Source organism: Amblyraja radiata, chromosome 11 (assembly GCF_010909765.2).
Source record: "Amblyraja radiata isolate CabotCenter1 chromosome 11, sAmbRad1.1.pri, whole genome shotgun sequence".
Taxonomy (NCBI): Eukaryota; Metazoa; Chordata; class Chondrichthyes; order Rajiformes; family Rajidae; genus Amblyraja; species Amblyraja radiata.
In genome coordinates, this window is record NC_045966.1 from 23,396,225 (window position 1) to 23,416,366 (window position 20,142).

The window sequence follows — 20,142 nt, forward strand, 5'->3', positions numbered from 1 at the left end:
GGGGCAGAAAACGCTGGTGGGTGTTGTGTACAGGCCACCTAACAGTAGTAGTGAAGTTGGAGATGGTATCAAACAGGAAATTAGAAATGCGTGCGACAAAGGCAAAACAGTTATAATGGGTGACTACAATCTACATATAGATTGGGTTAATCAAATTGGCAGGGGTGCTGAGGAAGAGGATTTCTTGGAATGTATGCGGGATAGTTATCTAAATCAACATGTAGAGGAACCAACGAGAGAGCAGGCTATTTTAGACTGGGTATTGAGTAATGAGGAAGGGTTAGTTAGCAGTCTTGTTGTACGTGCCCCCTTGGGCAAGAGTGACCATAATATGGTTGAGTTCTTCATTAGGATGGAGAGTGACATTGTTAATTCAGAAACAATGGTTCTGAACTTAAAGAAAGGTAACTTTGAGGGTATGAGACGTGAATTGGCCAAGATAGACTGGCAATTAATTCTAAAAGGGTTGACGGTGGATATGCAATGGAAGACATTTAAAGACTGCATGGATGAACTACAAAAATTGTTCATCCCAGTTTGGCAAAAGAATAAATCAGGGAAGGTAGTGCATCCGTGGATAACAAGGGAAATCAGGGATAGTATCAAAGCGAAGGATGATGCGTACAAATTAGCCAGAAAAAGCAGCATACCGGAGGACTGGGAGAAATTCAGAGACCAGCAGAGGAGGCTTAATTAGGAAAGGAAAAATAGATTATGAAAGAAAACTGGCAGGGAACATAAAAACTGACTGCAAAAGTTTTTATAGATATGTGAAAAGAAAGAGATTAGTTAAAACAAATGTAGGTCCCTTGCAGTCAGAAACAGGTGAGTTGATCATGGGGAACAAGGATATGGCGGACCAATTGAATAACTACTTTGGTTCCGTCTTCACTAAGGAAGACATAAATAATCTGCCGGAAATAGCAGGGGACCGCGGGTCAAAGGAGTTGGAGGAATTGAGTGAAATCCAGGTTAGCCGGGAAGTGGTGTTGGGTAAATTGAATGGATTAAAGGCCGATAAATCCCCAGGGCCAGATAGGCTGCATCCCAGAGTACTTAAGGAAGTAGCTCCAGAAATAGTGGATGCATTAGTAATAATCTTTCAAAACTCTTTAGATTCTGGAGTAGTTCCTGAGGATTGGCGGGTAGCAAACGTAACCCCACTTTTTAAGAAGGGAGGGAGAGAGAAAACGTGGAATTACAGTCCAGTTAGTCTAACATCGGTAGTGGGGAAACTGCTAGAGTCAGTTATTAAAGATGGGATAGCAGCACATTTGGAAAGTGGTGAAATCATTGGACAAAGTCAGCATGGAGTTACGAAAGGTAAATCATGTCTGACGAATCTTATAGAATTTTTCGAGGATGTAACTAGTAGCGTGGATAGGGGAGAACCAGTGGATGTGGTGTATCTGGACTTCCAGAAGGCTTTCGACAAGGTCCCACATAAGAGTTTAGTATACAAACTTAAAGCACACGGCATTGGGGGTTCAGTATTGATGTGGATAGAGAACTGGCTGGCAAACAGGAAGCAAAGAGTAGGAGTAAACGGGTCCTTTTCACAATGGCAGGCAGTGACTAGTGGGGTACCGCAAGGCTCAGTGCTAGGACCCCAGCTATTTACAATATATATTAATGATCTGGATGAGGGAATTGAAGGCAATATCTCCAAGTTTGCGGATGACACTAAGCTGGGGGGCAGTGTTAGCTGTGAGGAGGATGCTAGGAGACTGCAAGGTGACTTGGATAGGCTGGGTGAGTGGGCAAATGTTTGGCAGATGCAGTATAATGTGGATAAATGTGAGGTTATCCATTTTGGTGGCAAAAACAGGAAAGCAGACTATTATCTAAATGGTGGCCGACTAGGAAAAGGGGAGATGCAGCGAGACCTGGGTGTCATGGTACACCAGTCATTGAAAGTAGGCATGCAGGTGCAGCAGGCAGTGAAGAAAGCGAATGGTATGTTAGCTTTCATAGCAAAAGGATTTGAGTATAGGAGCAGGGAGGTTCTACTGCAGTTGTACAGGGTCTTGGTGAGACCACACCTGGAGTATTGCGTACAGTTTTGGTCTCCAAATCTGTGGAAGGACATTATTGCCATAGAGGGAGTGCAGAGAAGGTTCACCAGACTGATTCCTGGGATGTCAGGACTGTCTTATGAAGAAAGACTGGATAGACTTAGTTTATACTCTCTAGAATTTAGGAGATTGAGATGGGATCTTATAGAAACTTACAAAATTCTTAAGGGGTTGGACAGGCTAGATGCAGGAAGATTGCTCCCGATGTTGGGGAAGTCCAGGACAAGGGGTCACAGTTTAAGGATAAGGGGGAAATCCTTTAAAACCGAGATGAGAAGAACTTTTTTCACACAGAGAGTGGTGAATCTCTGGAACTCTCTGCCACAGAGGGTAGTCGAGGCCAGTTCATTGGCTATATTTAAGAGGGAGTTAGATGTGGCCCTTGTGGCTAAAGGGATCAGAGGGTATGGAGAGAAGGCAGGTACGGGATACTGAGTTGGATGATCAGCCATGATCATATTGAATGGCGGTGCAGGCTCGAAGGGCCGAATGGCCTACTCCTGCACCTAATTTCTATGTTTCTATATGATCATGGCTGATCTATGCAGGCCTGGCTTCCTTTTCTGTTCCATTCATCATAACCCTCTATTCCTTGGTCTATCAAGTATTTATCCATCTCTGCTTCCAGTGGTCCAATAATGAGAATTCCAGACATTTACCTTGTCCATGAGAAGAGATTACTGTATAGGCCAGTTTTAAATACATGACCCTTTACTTATAGTGGAGGAAGGATCTGCTGATGCTGGTTTATACCCAGGAAAGACACAAAATTCTGGAACAAGTCAGGCTGAAGTCTGAGGATTTCCGACCTGAAGCATCACCTATTATTCTCCAGGGATGCTGCCTGTCCCACTGAGTTGCTCCAGCATTTTGGGTCCATCTTCCTTAACTAGCAGTTATGTCCTTTTATCCGCGACTCTCCCACTGGTGAAAACATCCCAACATCTACCATCAAGATCATATGTTTGAGTAAGGCCACCTAATTCATCTAAACTACAAGGAATACTGACCCAAACAATTTGTTCCCCCTAAATAGTGCAATCCTCTTATCCCATTAGCTTGGTGAGTGGTTGCCTTTGGACTGCCTTCAATATTTCTCAATATTTAATTTATTTTAATGCTAAGGTGACTGAAACAGTTTGCAGTATTCTAAGTGAGGCCCCACCAACAAAACATTGTACTTTTAAAATCCATCCTCTTTGCAATGAAGAATAAAACACCGTTTGCCTTCTTAATTACCTTTTGCGGTTCATGCCCTAGAACATTTAGACCCTTTGTATTTCACTCATTTGTAGTCTTTTGAGGTAATCTGCCATTTGAGATTTTTTCTTATGACCTCGCACTTCCCCACATTAAACTCCAGTAGCCAGTTCTTTACCCACTCACTGTCTTATCTGTATCCCTTTACAGATTATCCTTGTCATAACGCAGCCTTTCACTGATTTGCATGTCATTGGCAGATTTGGAAACTTCATAAACCATTCCTTCCTCAAAGGTAGACAAAAATGCTGGAGAAACTCAGCGGGTGAGGCAGCATCTATGGAGCGAAGGAAATACGCAACGTTTCAGGCCAAAACCCTTCTTCCTTCCTCGAGGTCATTAATGTAAATAGTGAACAGCTACGGAGCAAGAACCGATCCCTGAGGGACCCCCATTAGTTGCCTCCTTCCAGTCTGAAAAGGTTCAATTTCTTCCAATTCTGTTTTAATTAAGACAGCAAGTTTTCAATCCATTCTAACACACATCCTCTGACACCAAGGCTTTTAATTCATGCACCAGCCTCCTAAGTGGCACCTTATCGTGCCTTTTGAAATCTAAATACATATATCTACGGTTTCCCCTCTGTCAGCTCTCCCTGTTACTTCTTCCAAGTTTGTGAAACTATTATAAAACCATGTTGACTAGGATTAATTGTATTCAGTTTTCCTAAATGATTCTCAATTTAATCTTTGGTTATTTACTCCAGCTCTTGTCAGTAATAGCTGTTAAACCAACCAGCCTGCAGTTTCCTGCCTTCTGCCTTTTCTCCTTTTGAACAAGGGAGTCATGTTTCCAATCTCCTGTTCCCCTCCTGGAGTTTAGTGAGTTATATAAAATCTCAATTAATAGGTTCACCATTTCTGCAGCCATTCTCTTAAAATCCTAGCATGGATTGCATAGGTTGCAAGTGACTTGTTTCATCGTTAGTATGTCCCCTCACACCCTAGTTTCTCTTGTCCCATGTAATTGGGATTTTTGTAACGTCTGGCATGTTATTTGAAATTAGCATGTCATCTATTCTGGGTAGGTAAGGTTAGAGGGATATGGGCCAAATGAGGGCAGGTACGACTAGTGTGGATGGGTCATCTTCGTCGGCATGGGCAAGTTGGGCCGAAGGGGCTGTTTCTAGGCTGCTTGACCATGTGACTATATCTTAGAGATATTAGAAATATAACAGGGTCTGAAGAAGGGTTTCGGCCCAAAACGTTACCTATTTCCTTCGCTCCATAGATGCTGCTACACCCGCTGAGTTTCTCCAGCATTTTTGTGTATCTTAGAGATATTAGCTGTGTCTTCCTGTGATGACTGATGCAGAAGATTTATTCAACATCTCTCCAATTTTCTTGTTCGCTGTTATTAATTCGCCAGCCTTGTTCTCTAGAGGCCCCACATTTAACTTAGCTGTCCTCTTCCTGTTTATATATACATTGAAGCATCCACTGTTATTTTACTACATACAGGGTTTCTCTGAAAATTCATTTTCTCCCTTCTTAACAGCCGTTTAGTGATATGCTGCTGGATCCTAAAAATGCCTCAGCCCTCAGAAATACCACTATCCCTTGCCATTGTATACCCTATTGTATACTAGGGTATACAATAATGTTAAGGATTATTACATGATCATGATCTTTTGACTCATTTTGTAAACTACGATTGTGTTTCTGTTAATTGGGATAAACTCTCGCTGGGTATTATAGTCCAGCTGCCTGAATATCTACCATCGTTCTACTGAGCTCTCTCTTACTTTGTCCACCTTGGACAACTCGTCCATCACACCATTATAATTGCCCTTATATAAATTGAAGGCACTGGCAGTAGACCCAGGGCTTTCATCCACAAACTGCATTTGTTATTTTATCACGTTGTAGATCTTTAACCACAAGATCCTTCCTTAATCTTTTCTCACTACATAAGACTCTTGTTTCCCTTCAGGCAGCATCTCTGAAGAAAGTGGACAGGCGATGGTTTGGTACTGAATCCTTCTTCAACATAGATATTTGTTAGGTTGTGCATTGGAAATGTAATGATTTTCTAAGGTGATTGTAAATTAGGAAAGCCATTAAAAAAGGCAAAAATTTGATTCTACATTTTATACATGCAGACACATGTAAAAATATAAGGAATTTATTCTAAGTTATTACACAGTTGCAATACAATTAGTAGTTCTGAATAATTCTCAATGGAAATATAAGACTGACAATGCAAGAAGGGTATCAAAACTTTTATTTTTGTTACATCAAACATTAAAAAAAATAAGGAAAGTCCAAAAGATTTTTCTAAATTTAAAAAAAAAAGGTGTTCAGGAGAATAAATTATTGAAAGATATTTCTCTGTCAGCTGAAGAGTTAATAATGTTTCAGATTAACCTGTTGTTATTAATGTGAGGACCTAAATTCTTTGAGTATGGAAGAGGACCATTTAAAAGTTAACGAGGGAACCAACCTGGCAATATGTGTAGAAACAAGGAACTGCAGATGCTGATGTACACAAAGGACACAAAGTGCGAGACCAGTCTGACGATGGGTCCCGACCTGAAACGTCATCTATTAATGTTCTCCAGAGATGCTGTCTCACATGCTGAGTTGCTCCAGCAAAGATAGACACAAAATACTTGAGTAACTCAGCGGGACAGGCAGCATCTCTGGAGAGAAGGATCTCGGGTCTCGACCCGAAACGTCACCCATTCCTTCTCTCCAGCGATGCTACCTGTCCCGCTGAGTTACTCCAGCATTTTGTGTCTATCTTCGGTGTAAGCCATCATCTGCACTTCCACCCTACACAGTTACTCCAGCTGTTTGTGTCTTGTGAACTAATGAAGGAAATAAAGGATCTTTTTTTAATTCAAAAGTTTTATTGTGTTCCCTGCAATGCAGATCAATGCTTCCAGTGCCTCCTGCTGTGGGACCAGCTATCAGTGTGGAGCTTGAGGTGGAGGATGTGGAAGTTGAAAACTATGAGGTATGTAACTTCCATTTATAACTTCCCGGACTTTTCTTAAACTAACCTCGATGCGAGACACGAGTGCCCTTTCCAGGTTTCAGATCGACTTTCATTTAGTTTTCAGCATTTACTTGTACTTCTGCAATAAAACGTGGCCCAAGCCTTTTGATTCCCCTGTATACTATCTCTGGCCTATTTATGTTTACAGGCACTGCTAAACTTGGCTGAGCGACTGGGGGAAGCTAAGCCGAGGGGACTCACCAAAGCAGACATAGAGCAGCTTCCGTCCTACAGGTTTAATCCTGAAAACCACCAGTCAGAACAAACCTTGTAAGTAAAATGTATACTGGCAGCTTGTCTTTCAGTCTGATCTGTTTTCTCCATCCCAGCATTGGGGAAAAATAACTATTCATATAGAGTAAAGGAATGAAGAATCTTCACCCTCTCTAACTGCATGTACAGTGCAACATTGCCATTTTATCTCAATTAGTCATAGTCATAGATTGATACCGCGTAGAAACAGGCCATTTGACTCAACTTGCCCACATCGACCAACATGTCCCAGCTACACTAGTCCCACCTGCCCACATTTGGCCCATATCCTTCCAAACCCGTCCTGTCCATGTACCTGTCTAACTGCACAAGGGGAACAATAATTATATGAGATAAAATTAAGGATTGAGTTTGAGTGGTAGTCCATTCTATTGGCACCATGAAAAAGTTATAAAGATCTGTGGTTTTAAAAAAACGATTCCTATTATCTCCTGAGCAAAGCAGTTATTTGCAGACCTTATCTCAAGAACAATGAACAGATGTCGAGTTCTTGTTCTGGAATTGTGTTGCAGTTCCTTGTTCTGCACAGATGCTGCCTGACCCGCTGAGTTACTCCAGCACCCTTTGACTAAGTTCCTGTTGTTTCGTGGTTTGTAACTAAAGTTTGTGATCGATTGTGTCAGTCACTTTATCTGTGACTGCTTTACGGGAAAGATGAAAGGTGTGCCGTGGCTGAATTTGTAATAGCAATAGAAGGGGCTGTGTTGGGGAAAGAGGTGAGGAAGCAGGCCATGTCAGAATGCAGTAGGCTGATTGAGAAATATATTGCTTGCATCCAATTAAAGTGCAATTAATTGATAAATACAGCTGGCAATTAAGACAGAATACTTGCTGAGTTAGGAGAATTTTTTTTTTAAACTTTAGACTTTAGAGATATAGCACAGAAACGGGCTCTTCAGCCCAACGAGTCTACGCCGAGCAGCGATCATCCCGTACACTAGCACTATCCTAAACACACGGGACAATTTACAATTTTACTGAAGCCAATTAACCTTGTGGGAGGGAAACCGGAGCACCGGGAGAAGATCCACGCTTCACAGGAAGAATGTACAAGCTCTATACAGACAGCACCCATAGTCAGGATCCAACATGGGTCTCTGGCACTGTAAAGCAGCAACTCTACCACTGCTACTGTGCCGTCCTGTTGCATGAAGTGTGCGTTTCATTCCCAGTTTGTTCTCCCCAGGTAGCCTTCACTGCATCTTGCAGAGCACGGTTCCTCTCACTTTCTGGCACTCTGACCATGTCTCCGGTAGACTGGGTGAAATGATAGTTATTCTTCTTTCACTTTGGAAAAGCTCAGGTCTCTTGCTCATCTTGGCTTAGCACACAGCAGAAGGTGAAAATCAGCCTTAACCTCCACTCATAAGGTATTGCCCTCAAATCTGCCTGCATTCTTTAATCTGGATGTTTCTAGACTTTAACAATTCTGCTGAAAGCAAATCAGTAATGGAAAAGCAGTGGAGTTGCTGCCTCACAGCACCAGAGACCCAGGTTTGATGCTGTCTGTACTGAGTTTGTAACCTCTCCCTTGACATGAGTGAGTTTTCTCCCGGTGCTCCGGTTTCCTCCCACACTCCAAAGGTGTACTGGCTTGTAGTTTAATTGGCTTCTGTCAAATGGTAAATTGGCCCTTGTAGGATAGTGTTAGTGTGCGGGGATCATTGGTCGGCTCGGACTCGGTCATCTGAAGAGCCTGTTTTCACGCTATATCTCCAAACTAAAAATGAAAAGATAGAGACAGACCTCATCTGCTCTCCGAAATCCACATGCTCACAGTGCCAGTTAATCCGTGATGCTGGTGCTGAATTATCAGCTTCAGGAAAAAAAAATAGTATGTTTAGTATAGGCATAGTTAAATTCATACTTGTTAGCAGGAGACTGGGGGTGGGAATGATTATTTGGTGCTTTGCTCAGTATGGAATTCTCAGTTTATAAACACAAATAACAGTCATTAAAAGGAGTATGCATCACATGAGAATTGCAAATTTGTATAAGGAGGATATATCTTTGGTGCACTGTGACCCCCCCCCCCCTAATGCCTCTAGTAATTTGAGCACATTATAACAGCACATTATTTTTCTATTCTATCTAGGTGTGTAGTGTGCTTTAGCGATTTTGAGTCGAGGCAGCTACTTAGAGTCTTACCCTGCAACCATGAGTTCCACGCCAAGTGTGTTGATAAATGGCTGAAGGTAAGAAAGCAGTTTTGACCCGAGTCTGGTGTTTAATGAACAAGAATTCCTTTAGAACGCGCTTGTATCTCTGCTAAAATCATTTTGGTCAGCTGTAATCAAATTCATGAACATAATATAGAATTAGATGTTCATCAGAGCATATACAAGATGGTCATGTCTATTGTTAATCCATTAGCATCAGAAATTGGATTATTTTAATTAATGATTGATTTCAAATTGTCTCAAAATGTCCTTTCAGTCACATTAATAATTGCCAGGTGAGCGTTCAAAATAATCATTAAAATATTACACGGGTATTTTCTTAAACCAGCCTGAAAATATTGCATTTCTGTAGAAACCAGTACTGCAGCACTTTGTGTGTATCTCTATAATATTGCAGTTCAGTTGGATTCCACTTCCCTGGCCACTGGCTGTTCTTCATAGCTCCTCTACCCTAGTTATTAATCAGATTTGAGAACTGACCTTCAACTGAAGGGATAAAGGGAGTAAATCATAATGTACTCAACCATGTCCTAACCTAATAAACCTGCAAAACCACGAGGGGTTTCAGGGTTGTAACCAGAAACGAGTGCTGGGAGATCAAATCTAGCACCTTCCTAATCTTAATGGTTCATAAGCGATAGGAGCAGAATTAGACCATTCAGCCCATCAAGTCTACTCCACCATTCAATCATGGCTGATCTATCTTTCCCTCCTAACCCCCTTCTCCTGCCTTCACAAATGGTGCTCTGCTGTACTTACAAAGTCATAGAGTGAGCATTATGTTTTGTTTTAGGAAAGCATCCAGTAAACTTAAAGTTGTAATATAATTTAAGGAACCAGAATATTTTCTTGTAGTTAATGATATCATTTGAATTACCTAACCATTTAATTCCCCACAAGTTTTCTGTTCTACATTCAGAGTGAGAGACAGACAGATAAGATGGTTGATGGGGAGGTTTAGCTGCGAGATAAGAAAGCAAAATAAACGAGTGTATGCAAAGACACCTTTCTTGGGACATATTTCTTGGGCTTTCAAAGGCAAATTGAGAAAATTGCACAGGACCATGGTTACCTGTAATATGTTCATCATTTGGTTTAACTTAGACCCACAAATCAATGGTTGGTAGTAGGGTGATGAGAGCCATCTGTTGATGATGGACATCTGTAACCCACTGCACAATTTGTGACAAAGGTAGGATTCTGCAGTCTTGGAAAAGCCCATTTCCAAAACCAGCTCCGTCCTGATCGCCTTTCACCAACTTCTTGCCCAATTTAATAACTTCCACCTTTCATTAGTCCTGAAATGTCTCCTCTGGCCTCCACTGTGTCCTTTACCCTGTGTTTGGACAAGTTTTAATTTTAATTGCACCACCTTCCCCCCCCCCCCCCCCCTAAGATTACCATTCTGGAAATGTTCTGCTGCAGTGCTCATTAGAGCGCCTGTCCAAAGTTGTGGTGTGCAAAATCCTGCACTGCCGTTTAATCATAATCACTGAAAGATACAGCATGGAAATGGGCCCTTCATCCCACCGAGTCTGCGCTGACCATCAAACACTCATCTTTCCACTAATTCTACCCTTACTATCCTATCCAAAGGGTTTCTACAGCTATATTAATAGCAAAAGGATAACGAGGGATAAAATTGGTCCATTAGTGAGTCAGAGTGGACAGCTATCTGCAGAGCCAAAAGAGATGGGGGAGATATTGAACAATTTCTTTTCTTCGGTATTCACCAAGGAGAAGGATATTGAATTATGTGAGGTAAGGGAAACAAGTAGAGTAGCTATGGAAACTATGAGATTCAAAGAAGAGGAAGTACTGACACTTTTGAGAAATATAAAAGTGGATAGGTCTCCAGGTCCGGACAGGATATTCCCTAGGACATTGAGGGAAGTTAGTGTAGAAATAGCAGGGGCTATGACAGAAATATTTCAAATGTCATTAGAAACGGGAATAGTGCCGGAGGATTGGCGTACTGCGCATGTTGTTCCATTGTTTAAAAAGGGGTCTAAAAGTAAACCTAGCAATTATAGACCTGTTAGTTTGACGTCAGTAGTGGGCAAATTAATGGAAAGGGTACTTAGAGATAATATATATAAGCATCTGGATAAACAGGGTCTGATTAGGAACAGTCAACATGGATTTGTGCCTGGAAGGTCATGTTTGACTAATCTTCTTGAATTTTTTGAAGAGGTTACTCGGGAAATTGATGAGGGTAAAGCAGTGGATGTTGTATATATGGACTTCAGTAAGGCCTTTGACAAGGTTCCTCACGGAAGGTTGGTTAAGAAGGTTCAATTGTTGGGTATTAATGGTGGAGTAACAAGATGGATTCAACATTGGCTGAATGGGAGATGCCAGAGAGTAATGGTGGATGGTTGTTTGTCAGGTTGGAGGCCAGTGACTAGTGGGGTGCCACAGGGATCTGTGTTGGGTCCACTGTTGTTTGTCATGTACATCAATGATCTGGATGATGGTGTGGTAAATTGGATTAGTAAGTATGCAGATGACACTAAGATAGGTGGGGTTGTGGATAATGAAGTAGATTTTCAAAGTCTACAGAGAGATTTATGCCAGTTGGAAGAGTGGGCTGAAAGATGGCAGATGGAGTTTAATGCTGATAAGTGTGAGGTGCTACATCTTGGCAGGACAACTCAAAATAGGACGTACATGGTAAATGGTAGGGAATTGAAGAATGCAGGTGAACAGAGGGATCTGGGAATAACTGTGCACAGTTCCCTGAAAGTAGAATCTCATGTAGATAGGGTGGTAAAGAAAGCTTTTGGTGTGCTGGCCTTTATAAATCAGAGCATTGAGTATAGAAGTTGGGATGTAATGTTAAAATTGTACAAGGCATTGGTGAGGCCAATTCTGGAGTATGGGGTACAATTTTGGTCGCCTAATTACAGGAAGGATGTCAACAAAATAGAGAGAGTACAGAGGAGATTTACTAGAATGTTGTCTGGGTTTCAGCAACTAAGTTACAGAGAAAGGTTGAACAAGTTAGGGCTTTATTCTTTGGAGCGCAGAAGGTTAAGGGGGGACTTGATCGAGGTCTTTAAAATTATGAGAGGGATAGACAGAGTTGACGTGGATAAGCTTTTCCCACTAAGAGTAGGGAAGATTCAAACAAGGGGACATGACTTGAGAATTAAGGGACAGAAGTTTAGGGGTAACATGAGGGGGAACCTCTTTACTCAGAGAGTGGTGGCTGTGTGGAATGAGCTTCCAGTGAAGGTGGTGGAGGCAGGTTCGTTTTTATAATTTAAAAATAAATTGGATAGTTATATGGACGGGAAAGGAATGGAGGGTTATGGTCTGAGCGCAGGTATATGGGACTAGGGGAGAATACGTGTTCGGCACGGACTAGAAGGGTCGAGATGGCCTGTTTCCGTGCTGTAATTGTTGTATGGTTATATGGTTACTCACTACATCCTCCCCAAATTCCCATTCCCTCCCCCCCAACCTAGATTCTCCTACTCTCCTTCCCTCTTGGAGAAATTCACGGTGATCATTTAACCCACCCGCATGTTTTTGGAGTGTGGAAGCAAAATGGAGTATCCTGAGAAAACCCATGAGGTTGTGCAGAGGGGATGTGCAGACTCCACACGGATGGTACTGGAGGTCAAGAGAGAAGGAACCACCACCCTGCCCTTTACTGCCACTACCGTCTTCCGCCACCATCGCACTGTGCCATCACCCCATAGTCACGTTTTGTCTCTGCTTCTCTGGAAGCCACCACTGGACTTGAAGCAGTCCAGCATTTTCAGTCCTACCTGTTATGAGGGGGACAGTAATTGCTTCCAGATGTAAACTAAGCAGCCACGGTTCAAGAAGAATAGAGGAGGAGAGAAGAGAAGGAGGAAGGAGAAGGAACAGGGAACCGTAAAGTCCCTTTTATCCTGACCTGCCAGTGACATTCTGTTCCAGGTGTGAGGAGCATCTGCAAGACAGATTCCCCATTCACTGCACATCTGGATCTCTGCCACTGGCCATCACACTGTCCATGCCACCACATGGCAAAAGTAAATGTCACCAAAAAATAAACCCTCCAAACTAAAGTCAGGAACGAAATGATAGCATATTGCATCTAAAAGTCAGCTAATTTCTCTAGAGCCTTTCCTTACAACCTGTCTCGGCGCTCCTGTGCAGCGCTTTGCCACGACTCCAATAATAATGGTGGAAGATTTTAAGAATTGTGGAAGCAGTACAGACCTGAGTTCAATCCTGACTACGGGTGCTGTCGTATGGAGTTTGTACGTTCTCCCTGTGACCTGCGTGGGTTTTTTCAGTTTTACAACTGCATCCTGCAATGCTTATCATCTGCTTTCATCTAAACTTCTCCAATCTGCCTATGAAATAAGAGGGGCCATCATTCCCATAGTTATCAGAGTAATCCCATTAGTCCTCTTGCCCCACTTCCCCACCAAGTCTACTTTTTCCTATATGCCCGTTAATAACCCTCTCACCACTCCTTCCTCTAATTTTCCTACAACCATCAGCTACACTAGTGTTCATTTTCAGTAATCAGTTAACCTGCCAACCATGTGTGGAGGCACCCAGAGTACCCAGGAAACACCTTCAATGGATTTTCACAGGGAAATTGTGCAAACCTCACACAGACAGAACCAGATAATGGGATTGACTGGGATCACTGGAGCTGTGAGGCAGCAGTGCTAATCACTGTGCCGCCCATATTCTCTCCATCCTCCACAGTGCCATTTTGTGTGTATCTCCTTCAAGCCCTGTCTTGCTATAAGCACATTGCATTTATATCCCTTTCTATTCTGTGTTAATTTATACACCATCAGAGAGTGTGGATTAAGGGGGAGATGGGATGTGAGGAGTAAATTAAGATTAATGGGGTCTAAACATGCATGCAGCTATCCAATAATAGCCAGCACACACTTCACTGTTGGGATTGAGTCAAGCAATTCCACTAGCCACTTCCAAGTTCGATTGTGCTGACACTGGTTGTGCACTACCTTGCCCATCTAGTTTGGGAAAATTGTCCCACACTGCATGTGGAACAATTTAAGAGAGGTCTTAACATTGAGCACACAGGATGTACAGCGCGCTCTGCGAAGGATCAACCCACGCAAGGCTGCAGGCCCGGACGGAGTCCAAGGAAGGGTACTAAAGGACTGTGCTTGTACAGCTGGCTGAGGTATTCACGAGGATCTTTAACCTCTCTCTATCTCTGGCAACGGTCCCTAAGTGCCGGAAGACAGCTACCATAGTGCCGGTGCCGAAAAAGTCAAAAATCACCAACCTGAACGAGTACCGTCCGGTTGCCCTAACTCCAATACCCATGAAGTGCTTTGAAAGGCTGGTCCTCTCACACATCAAATCCAGCATCCCTGCCTCACTGGACTCGCATCAATTTTCATACGGGGCAAATAGATCCACAGAGGATGCCATTTCTCTGGCTCTTCACACTGTCCTGACACCTCTGGAAAGTCAGGGCACATACGTGAGGATGCTTTTCATAGACTACAGCTCTGCCTTCAACACGGTCATCCCTACCAAGCTCACCACCAAGCTCCACCAGCTAGGCCTCAGCTCGCCGATATGCGATTGGATCCTGAACTTTCTGACGGAGCGACCGCAGGCAGTGAGACTGGGCCCGCACCTGTCCTCCACTCTCACCCTGAGCACCGGCACACCACAGGGCTGTGTACTGAGCCCCATGCTCTACTCCCTCTTCAACACGACTGTTCCTTCATTCGACACCAACACCATCGTCAAGTTTGCAGACGACACAACGGTGATCGGGCTGATCACCAATGGTGATGAAACAAACTACAGAGCGGAGGTGCAGAACCTGGCGGACTGGTGCTCACGTAACAACTTGTCCCTAAACACCTCCAAGACCAAGGAGCTGATTATCAACTTCAGGAGGTCACATAATGGGGAATACGCCCCAATCTCTATCAATGGGGACAGTGTGGAGTGTCCAGCTTTAGGTTTCTGGGCACACACATTTCAGAGGACCTCACATGGTCCAACACCGCTGCGCTGGTCAAGAAGGCACAGCAACGACTGTTCTTCCTGAGAACATTGAAAAAGACTGGTCTGCCCCAACCTCTGCTGACAACCTTCTACCGCTGCACCACAGAGAGCATACTAACATATAGCATCTCTGTGTGGTATCTTAGCTGCACGGAGGCGGAGGGGAGAGCTCTTCAGCGGGTCGTCCACAGAGCGCAGAAGAATATTGGGTCACAGCTGCCAGCATTGGAGAGCATCTTCTATACACGGTGCCTCAGGGAGGCCGTCGGCATCTACAAAGACTCCTCACACCCTTGTAATTGTCGAACTCCTACCTTCCGGCAGACGTTACAAGGCCTTCTACGCCCGCACCTCCAGACTCAGGAACAGCTTCATCCCCAGAACTATCGCTGCTCTGAACCGGCCCTGCTGAGTTCCCCCACCCCCATGAACTGTCTCCCTCGGATGGTCACGTCGCACATCGACCCGGCACAGACCTATTTGCACTTTAGACTGTTTTACTATTCTTTTTTTTATAAATCATGTTTCTCGGGGTATCTAAATGTTATGACATCGGGTGGAAGCTGCATACCGAATCTCGTTGCACCTATGTGCAATGACAATAAAAGTTATTATTATTATGTGTGTGACTTGGTGCTGCTGATTGAACAACTGGCAATGTGTGCAGGCTGTGAAGTGTGAGTCAGACCTTTGCAAGTTTGGGTGTGCAAGTGCTGATGGATGGATGTTGTTGGTAGAGCTTGGGTGGGTTGAGTGAGGGGGTCCTGATCAACTGAGCTCTCCAAGGCTGATAGTAAAATGGTCAGGAGATGAATCTTGTGTGAGGTCATCAAATTCTTTGCATTGAATACTGCTCCGGGCTCTCATAGCATCCTAGAGCCATACAGTGTGGAACCAGGCCCTTCGGCACAACTTGCCCACACCGACCAACATATCCCATCTACACTAGTCCCACTTGCCTGCATTTGGCCCATTTCCCACTAAACCTGGCCGATCCATGTACCTGTCTAATTGCTTTTTAAACGTTGGGATAGTTGGGATAGTCCCTGCCTCAACTACCTCCTCCACCAGCTCGATCCATGCACCCACCACCTTTAGAGTCACAGTGATACAGTGTGGAAACAGGCCCTTTGGCACAACTTGCCCACACTGGCCAACATGTCCCAGCTACACCTGTCCCACCTGCCTGCATTTGGTCCATGTACCTGTCTAACTGTTTCTATGTGTGAACAAGTTACCCCTCAGATTCCTATCAAATATTTCCCCCTTCACCTTAAACCTAAGCCCTCTGGTTCTCGATTCCCCGACTCTGTGCATCCATTTGTCCTCTCATGAATGGACTCTTGACATTGGCCACATTAAGTCTCTGCTCCATTGCCTCCTGAGTCTATCTGGAGGGCCCCCGCCTTGAGCTTTGCTGATGCAGAACATTATTCCATCTTTCGTTCACTGCTAGAAAGCATCTGAAAATATCAGCGTAAGGTTTCTGCCACGTTGTATCTCCTCACTGTTTCAAAGGTCCACTTCAAATGATAACCATGCTTTTGAGAAGCCTGACTTAAGCAGTGCACCAATCTCTAACAGCACTGATCCCTGCGAATGTCCCTGCCAACAAAGGGAATATATTGAGCTGAACGCTGAAATCCTTGCATGCCGTTTTCAGGCCTATAGATTGTCATATATTACAATCCTTACACCCTTTTTTTGGAGAGGGAGCTGCCAAATTTGATCTTCAAAATATAATGAATCAGCTAGATTTCCCTATGTCAACTAACATTGGTATTCTAGGCAAAGATAAAACTGCAGATTTATTCAACTGATTCTACCTGTAAAATCAATTGATATCATAGACATCATAGAATCATACAGTGTGGAAACAGGCCCTATCTACACTAGTCCCACCAGCCTGCGTTTGGTTCATATCCCTCCATACTTTTTTTTAATTCATGTACCTGTCCAGGTGTTTATCTTAGGTGTTTCTTAAACGTTGTTATCGTACTTGCCTCAACTACCTCCTCTGGCAGCCTGTTCTACATACCTACCATTCTTTGTGTAAACAAAAATGTTGTCCGTCAGGTTCGTATTAAATATTTTCCCCACACACCTTAGACCTATGTCCTCTGGTTCTTGATTCCCCTACTCTAAAAGACTCCATGCATTTCCCCAATGTGATCCTCTTTAGAGATACAACGCGGAAACAGGCCCTTCGGCCCACCGTGTCCGCACTGACCACCGATCCCCGAACATTAACACTATCCTACACGTACTAGGGATAATTTACACTTATATCAAGCCAATTAACCTAAACCTGTACGTCTTTGGAGTGTTGGAGGAAACCGAGGATCTCGGAGAAACCCCATGCGGTCACGGGAAGAACGGGGAGTTATTAGACTTCAAGCCTAGACTTAGACCATACTTGAACAATTCTTTTCTATGATGCCATCTATTATTCTCAACCCATTTTAACATTTAGCTTGTGCATCTGCAGTTTTATGACAATTTTCTGCTTTAACTGCACTGCATTTGATGCCCTCGGTCTTTGGCACAATTCTTGTAATCATTGATTCCCTGTAGTATCTGCTGCGTTATGTTCAGCTTCATTTGCCGCCTTGTTTTGTACTCTGCTATTACATTCGCAGAGGCAAGTTGCAATGTACCTGATTGTCCTTTAGCTTGTCATCTCACTGTGGATAATTATCACTGCTGCTGTAAAACATCAGACACTGTATCCTTCTGAACAGCCAACAGAAGAACGTCCTAGTTTACTGAACTTTGCAATGTTTGCTGTTCTTTGTGAAAAAATTGCTGTTTTGCATTGATTTTAGTGAATGAGAAATTATTTTTGCAGTTAATTGTAGTAGTAAAAGTAATGAGGTTTTTTCTTCTTTCCCCAGACCAATCGTACCTGTCCTATCTGTCGAGCTGATGCTTCTGAAGTTCACCGAGATTTAGAGTAAAGCCATTTCTGCAGCACAATATTTGAAGACGTTACCTAGGTGACGTGGGGGGAACTATGTTCACCCACGCATCCATGTTACCTTAAGCCTTCCCCTTGAACAACTGCAATCTAGGATCTTATCTGGAGTCCTGTTACCTCTGTTTGCACCGTGCGATTTGATGACTTCAGCAAACACCTAGTATCTTCGCTTAGAAACAGTTATGGAGTTGTGTTGTACTAACATTGTGTTCCAAACTCCAAAGATTTTAACCTGCGTGTATTTTGATGTGTATTAACATTTTATAGTTTGTATGATCATTCCAAGTATTGACACGAAATTCGAGGGGTTGTGATTTCATCATATGCTTGAAAAGAGACAGTAGGTGGAAGACGATGGGGTACTCTGCCCAGTAAACCCTCCAGCATACTGTAACTGATGGAGCGAAGTAGGATGGTTGAGATGTATGTGCGCGCGCGTGTGTCTGTATGTTATCCGTGTAATGTCTGAATGTACCTATCCATGTTTTCTTGTATTTGTACCATACACTGGTCTAGTTCTCCTGTGTGCCTTTGCACACACTATCCTAACCACTTCCAAAATATTTCCTGTATTGTTTGCATGAATAACAGTGCGTGAATGTGTTTGAGTGAAAGACTAGAGGAGGGAAAATATTTAATGTGCACATATGCATGCGTGTCCAGCCAGCTTGGACTGGTGATGACTAGCTCTATCCAGCTGTGGGTGGGGGTGGGAATCTGTGCTCAGCTATTACTGCCATGCACTGTACTGCACACATACCTAAGCTCACAGCCTTTGTGGTGCAAAAATTATTCCAAGCAGCTAAATTATTTTAGGATTTGTGGTTGTTGATTGCTCTGTAGATGCCACCAATTGTTTACCAATGATTTATGTGGTGGGATAGTGGATTGTTTACTGTTTTAATTAGTCCTGACGTGAGGGACGGGGGACTCTGTAGGAGACCCAGGGGCCAGGGCCCTGTGTTCTGTGTTAGGAAGATTTTTGCTTTGGTACTTGCACAGTTACAGTTACCTCATTTTGCCATGTATGTATTTGAAATTTGCTAATATATATATAGGAAATGGTTCTGATGCTAAACATTTTGTGTTTTCATCCCATTTGAATCATATTGTTGTAGCATTTAACATAACTAGTTATAATGTATTATACATCTGTAAACCAAATTGTTTCAGAGACAAAATTTTTAACAGATTTGTACTTTTTTTATGAAAGTTGCTAGTTATGCTTTACCAGGTAGTGCAATCATTTTTTATTGTTGTGGCTGATTTGAGAGGGTTGTTCACTAATAAATGTATGATGTATACCAATATAACCATGTTTCATGGCTGAATTTCATTTTCCAACCTGAGAATTTACTACTGATACCATGACTGCAGGGAAGTAAGTTGGTTCATGTTATTGATTAACAACATAAAGCTGAGTCATGGACATTACTATTATATCCTGTGTATATTTTACTTCCTATTGTATGTTATAAGTTGACGATGATCATATTGTGTGCAGCATTGAGACTACATTTCATTTATTCATAGAGTCATACAGTGTGGAACCTATCAACGTGACCTATCCATGTACCTGTCTAATTGCTTCTTAAATGTTGCGATAGTCCTTGCCTCAGCTATCTCCTCAGCTATCTCTTCCATACACCCACTATCCATTGCGTGAAAAAGTTACCTCTCAGATTCCTATAAAATCTTTCCCCCTTCACAAACCTATGCCCTCTGGATCTTGATTCACTCTGGGCAAGACACTGTGCATCCACCCGATCTATTCTCATGATTTTATACACCTCTATAAGATCATCCCTCATCCTCCTGCACTCCAGGGAATAGTCCCAGTCTACTTAACCTTGTACTGTAAAGTACAATGACAAAATACTGTAAAGCATTTTCCTGTATCTCTAGGTTTTGAAAGGATCCCTTTAATATGCATTTTTAAACACAATCCTGCAGTCTTCAAGAGCTTCTTCCAAGGTCGTTTTGAGAACATCCTTGAATGTTTTCCGCTGACCTCCTGGTAATTTCTTCGCATAACAAAGTGCGATTAATTTTCTCTCAGGTTCCCAGGGGAAAAAGCGACATCCCTACTTCTGTAAATTTTTGGCCCATGGCCAGTCAAAGAGGTGGAGAACCATTCAGAATGACATTGAAAAGCTCACAACCGTGCACCCATTGCCCACAGAACTCCACTGTAAACCACTAAAGGAGCACACCAATTTCCAATCTACCCACTTATCTGCCCTCACCCTCCAGTGTTGCACCTGCTCCCGCTGGCGGAAGTGGCTGTAGAGCCCACATTGACCTCACCAGTCGCCGCAGAGCCGGCATGTGAACAAGTCACAGAAGAATTGAAGGAGGTGGTAGG

General features: G+C 43.1%; 1 protein-coding gene across 4 annotated transcripts in view; it reads left to right on the top strand.

The window, feature by feature from the left end:
- Positions 1-19,090, top strand: part of rnf44 (ring finger protein 44) — a 144,266-nt gene extending 125,176 nt beyond the window's left edge. For all 4 annotated transcript variants that reach the window (XM_033029484.1, XM_033029485.1, XM_033029486.1 and 1 more), the window contains 4 exons: positions 6,209-6,293; positions 6,484-6,605; positions 8,704-8,803; positions 17,695-19,090. In XM_033029484.1, coding sequence (XP_032885375.1) covers positions 6,209-6,293; positions 6,484-6,605; positions 8,704-8,803; positions 17,695-17,757 — 370 coding nt within the window. In that variant the 3' untranslated portion in view covers positions 17,758-19,090. The remainder of the gene's footprint in view (positions 1-6,208; positions 6,294-6,483; positions 6,606-8,703; positions 8,804-17,694) is intronic.
- Positions 19,091-20,142: the final 1,052 nt, after the last annotated feature.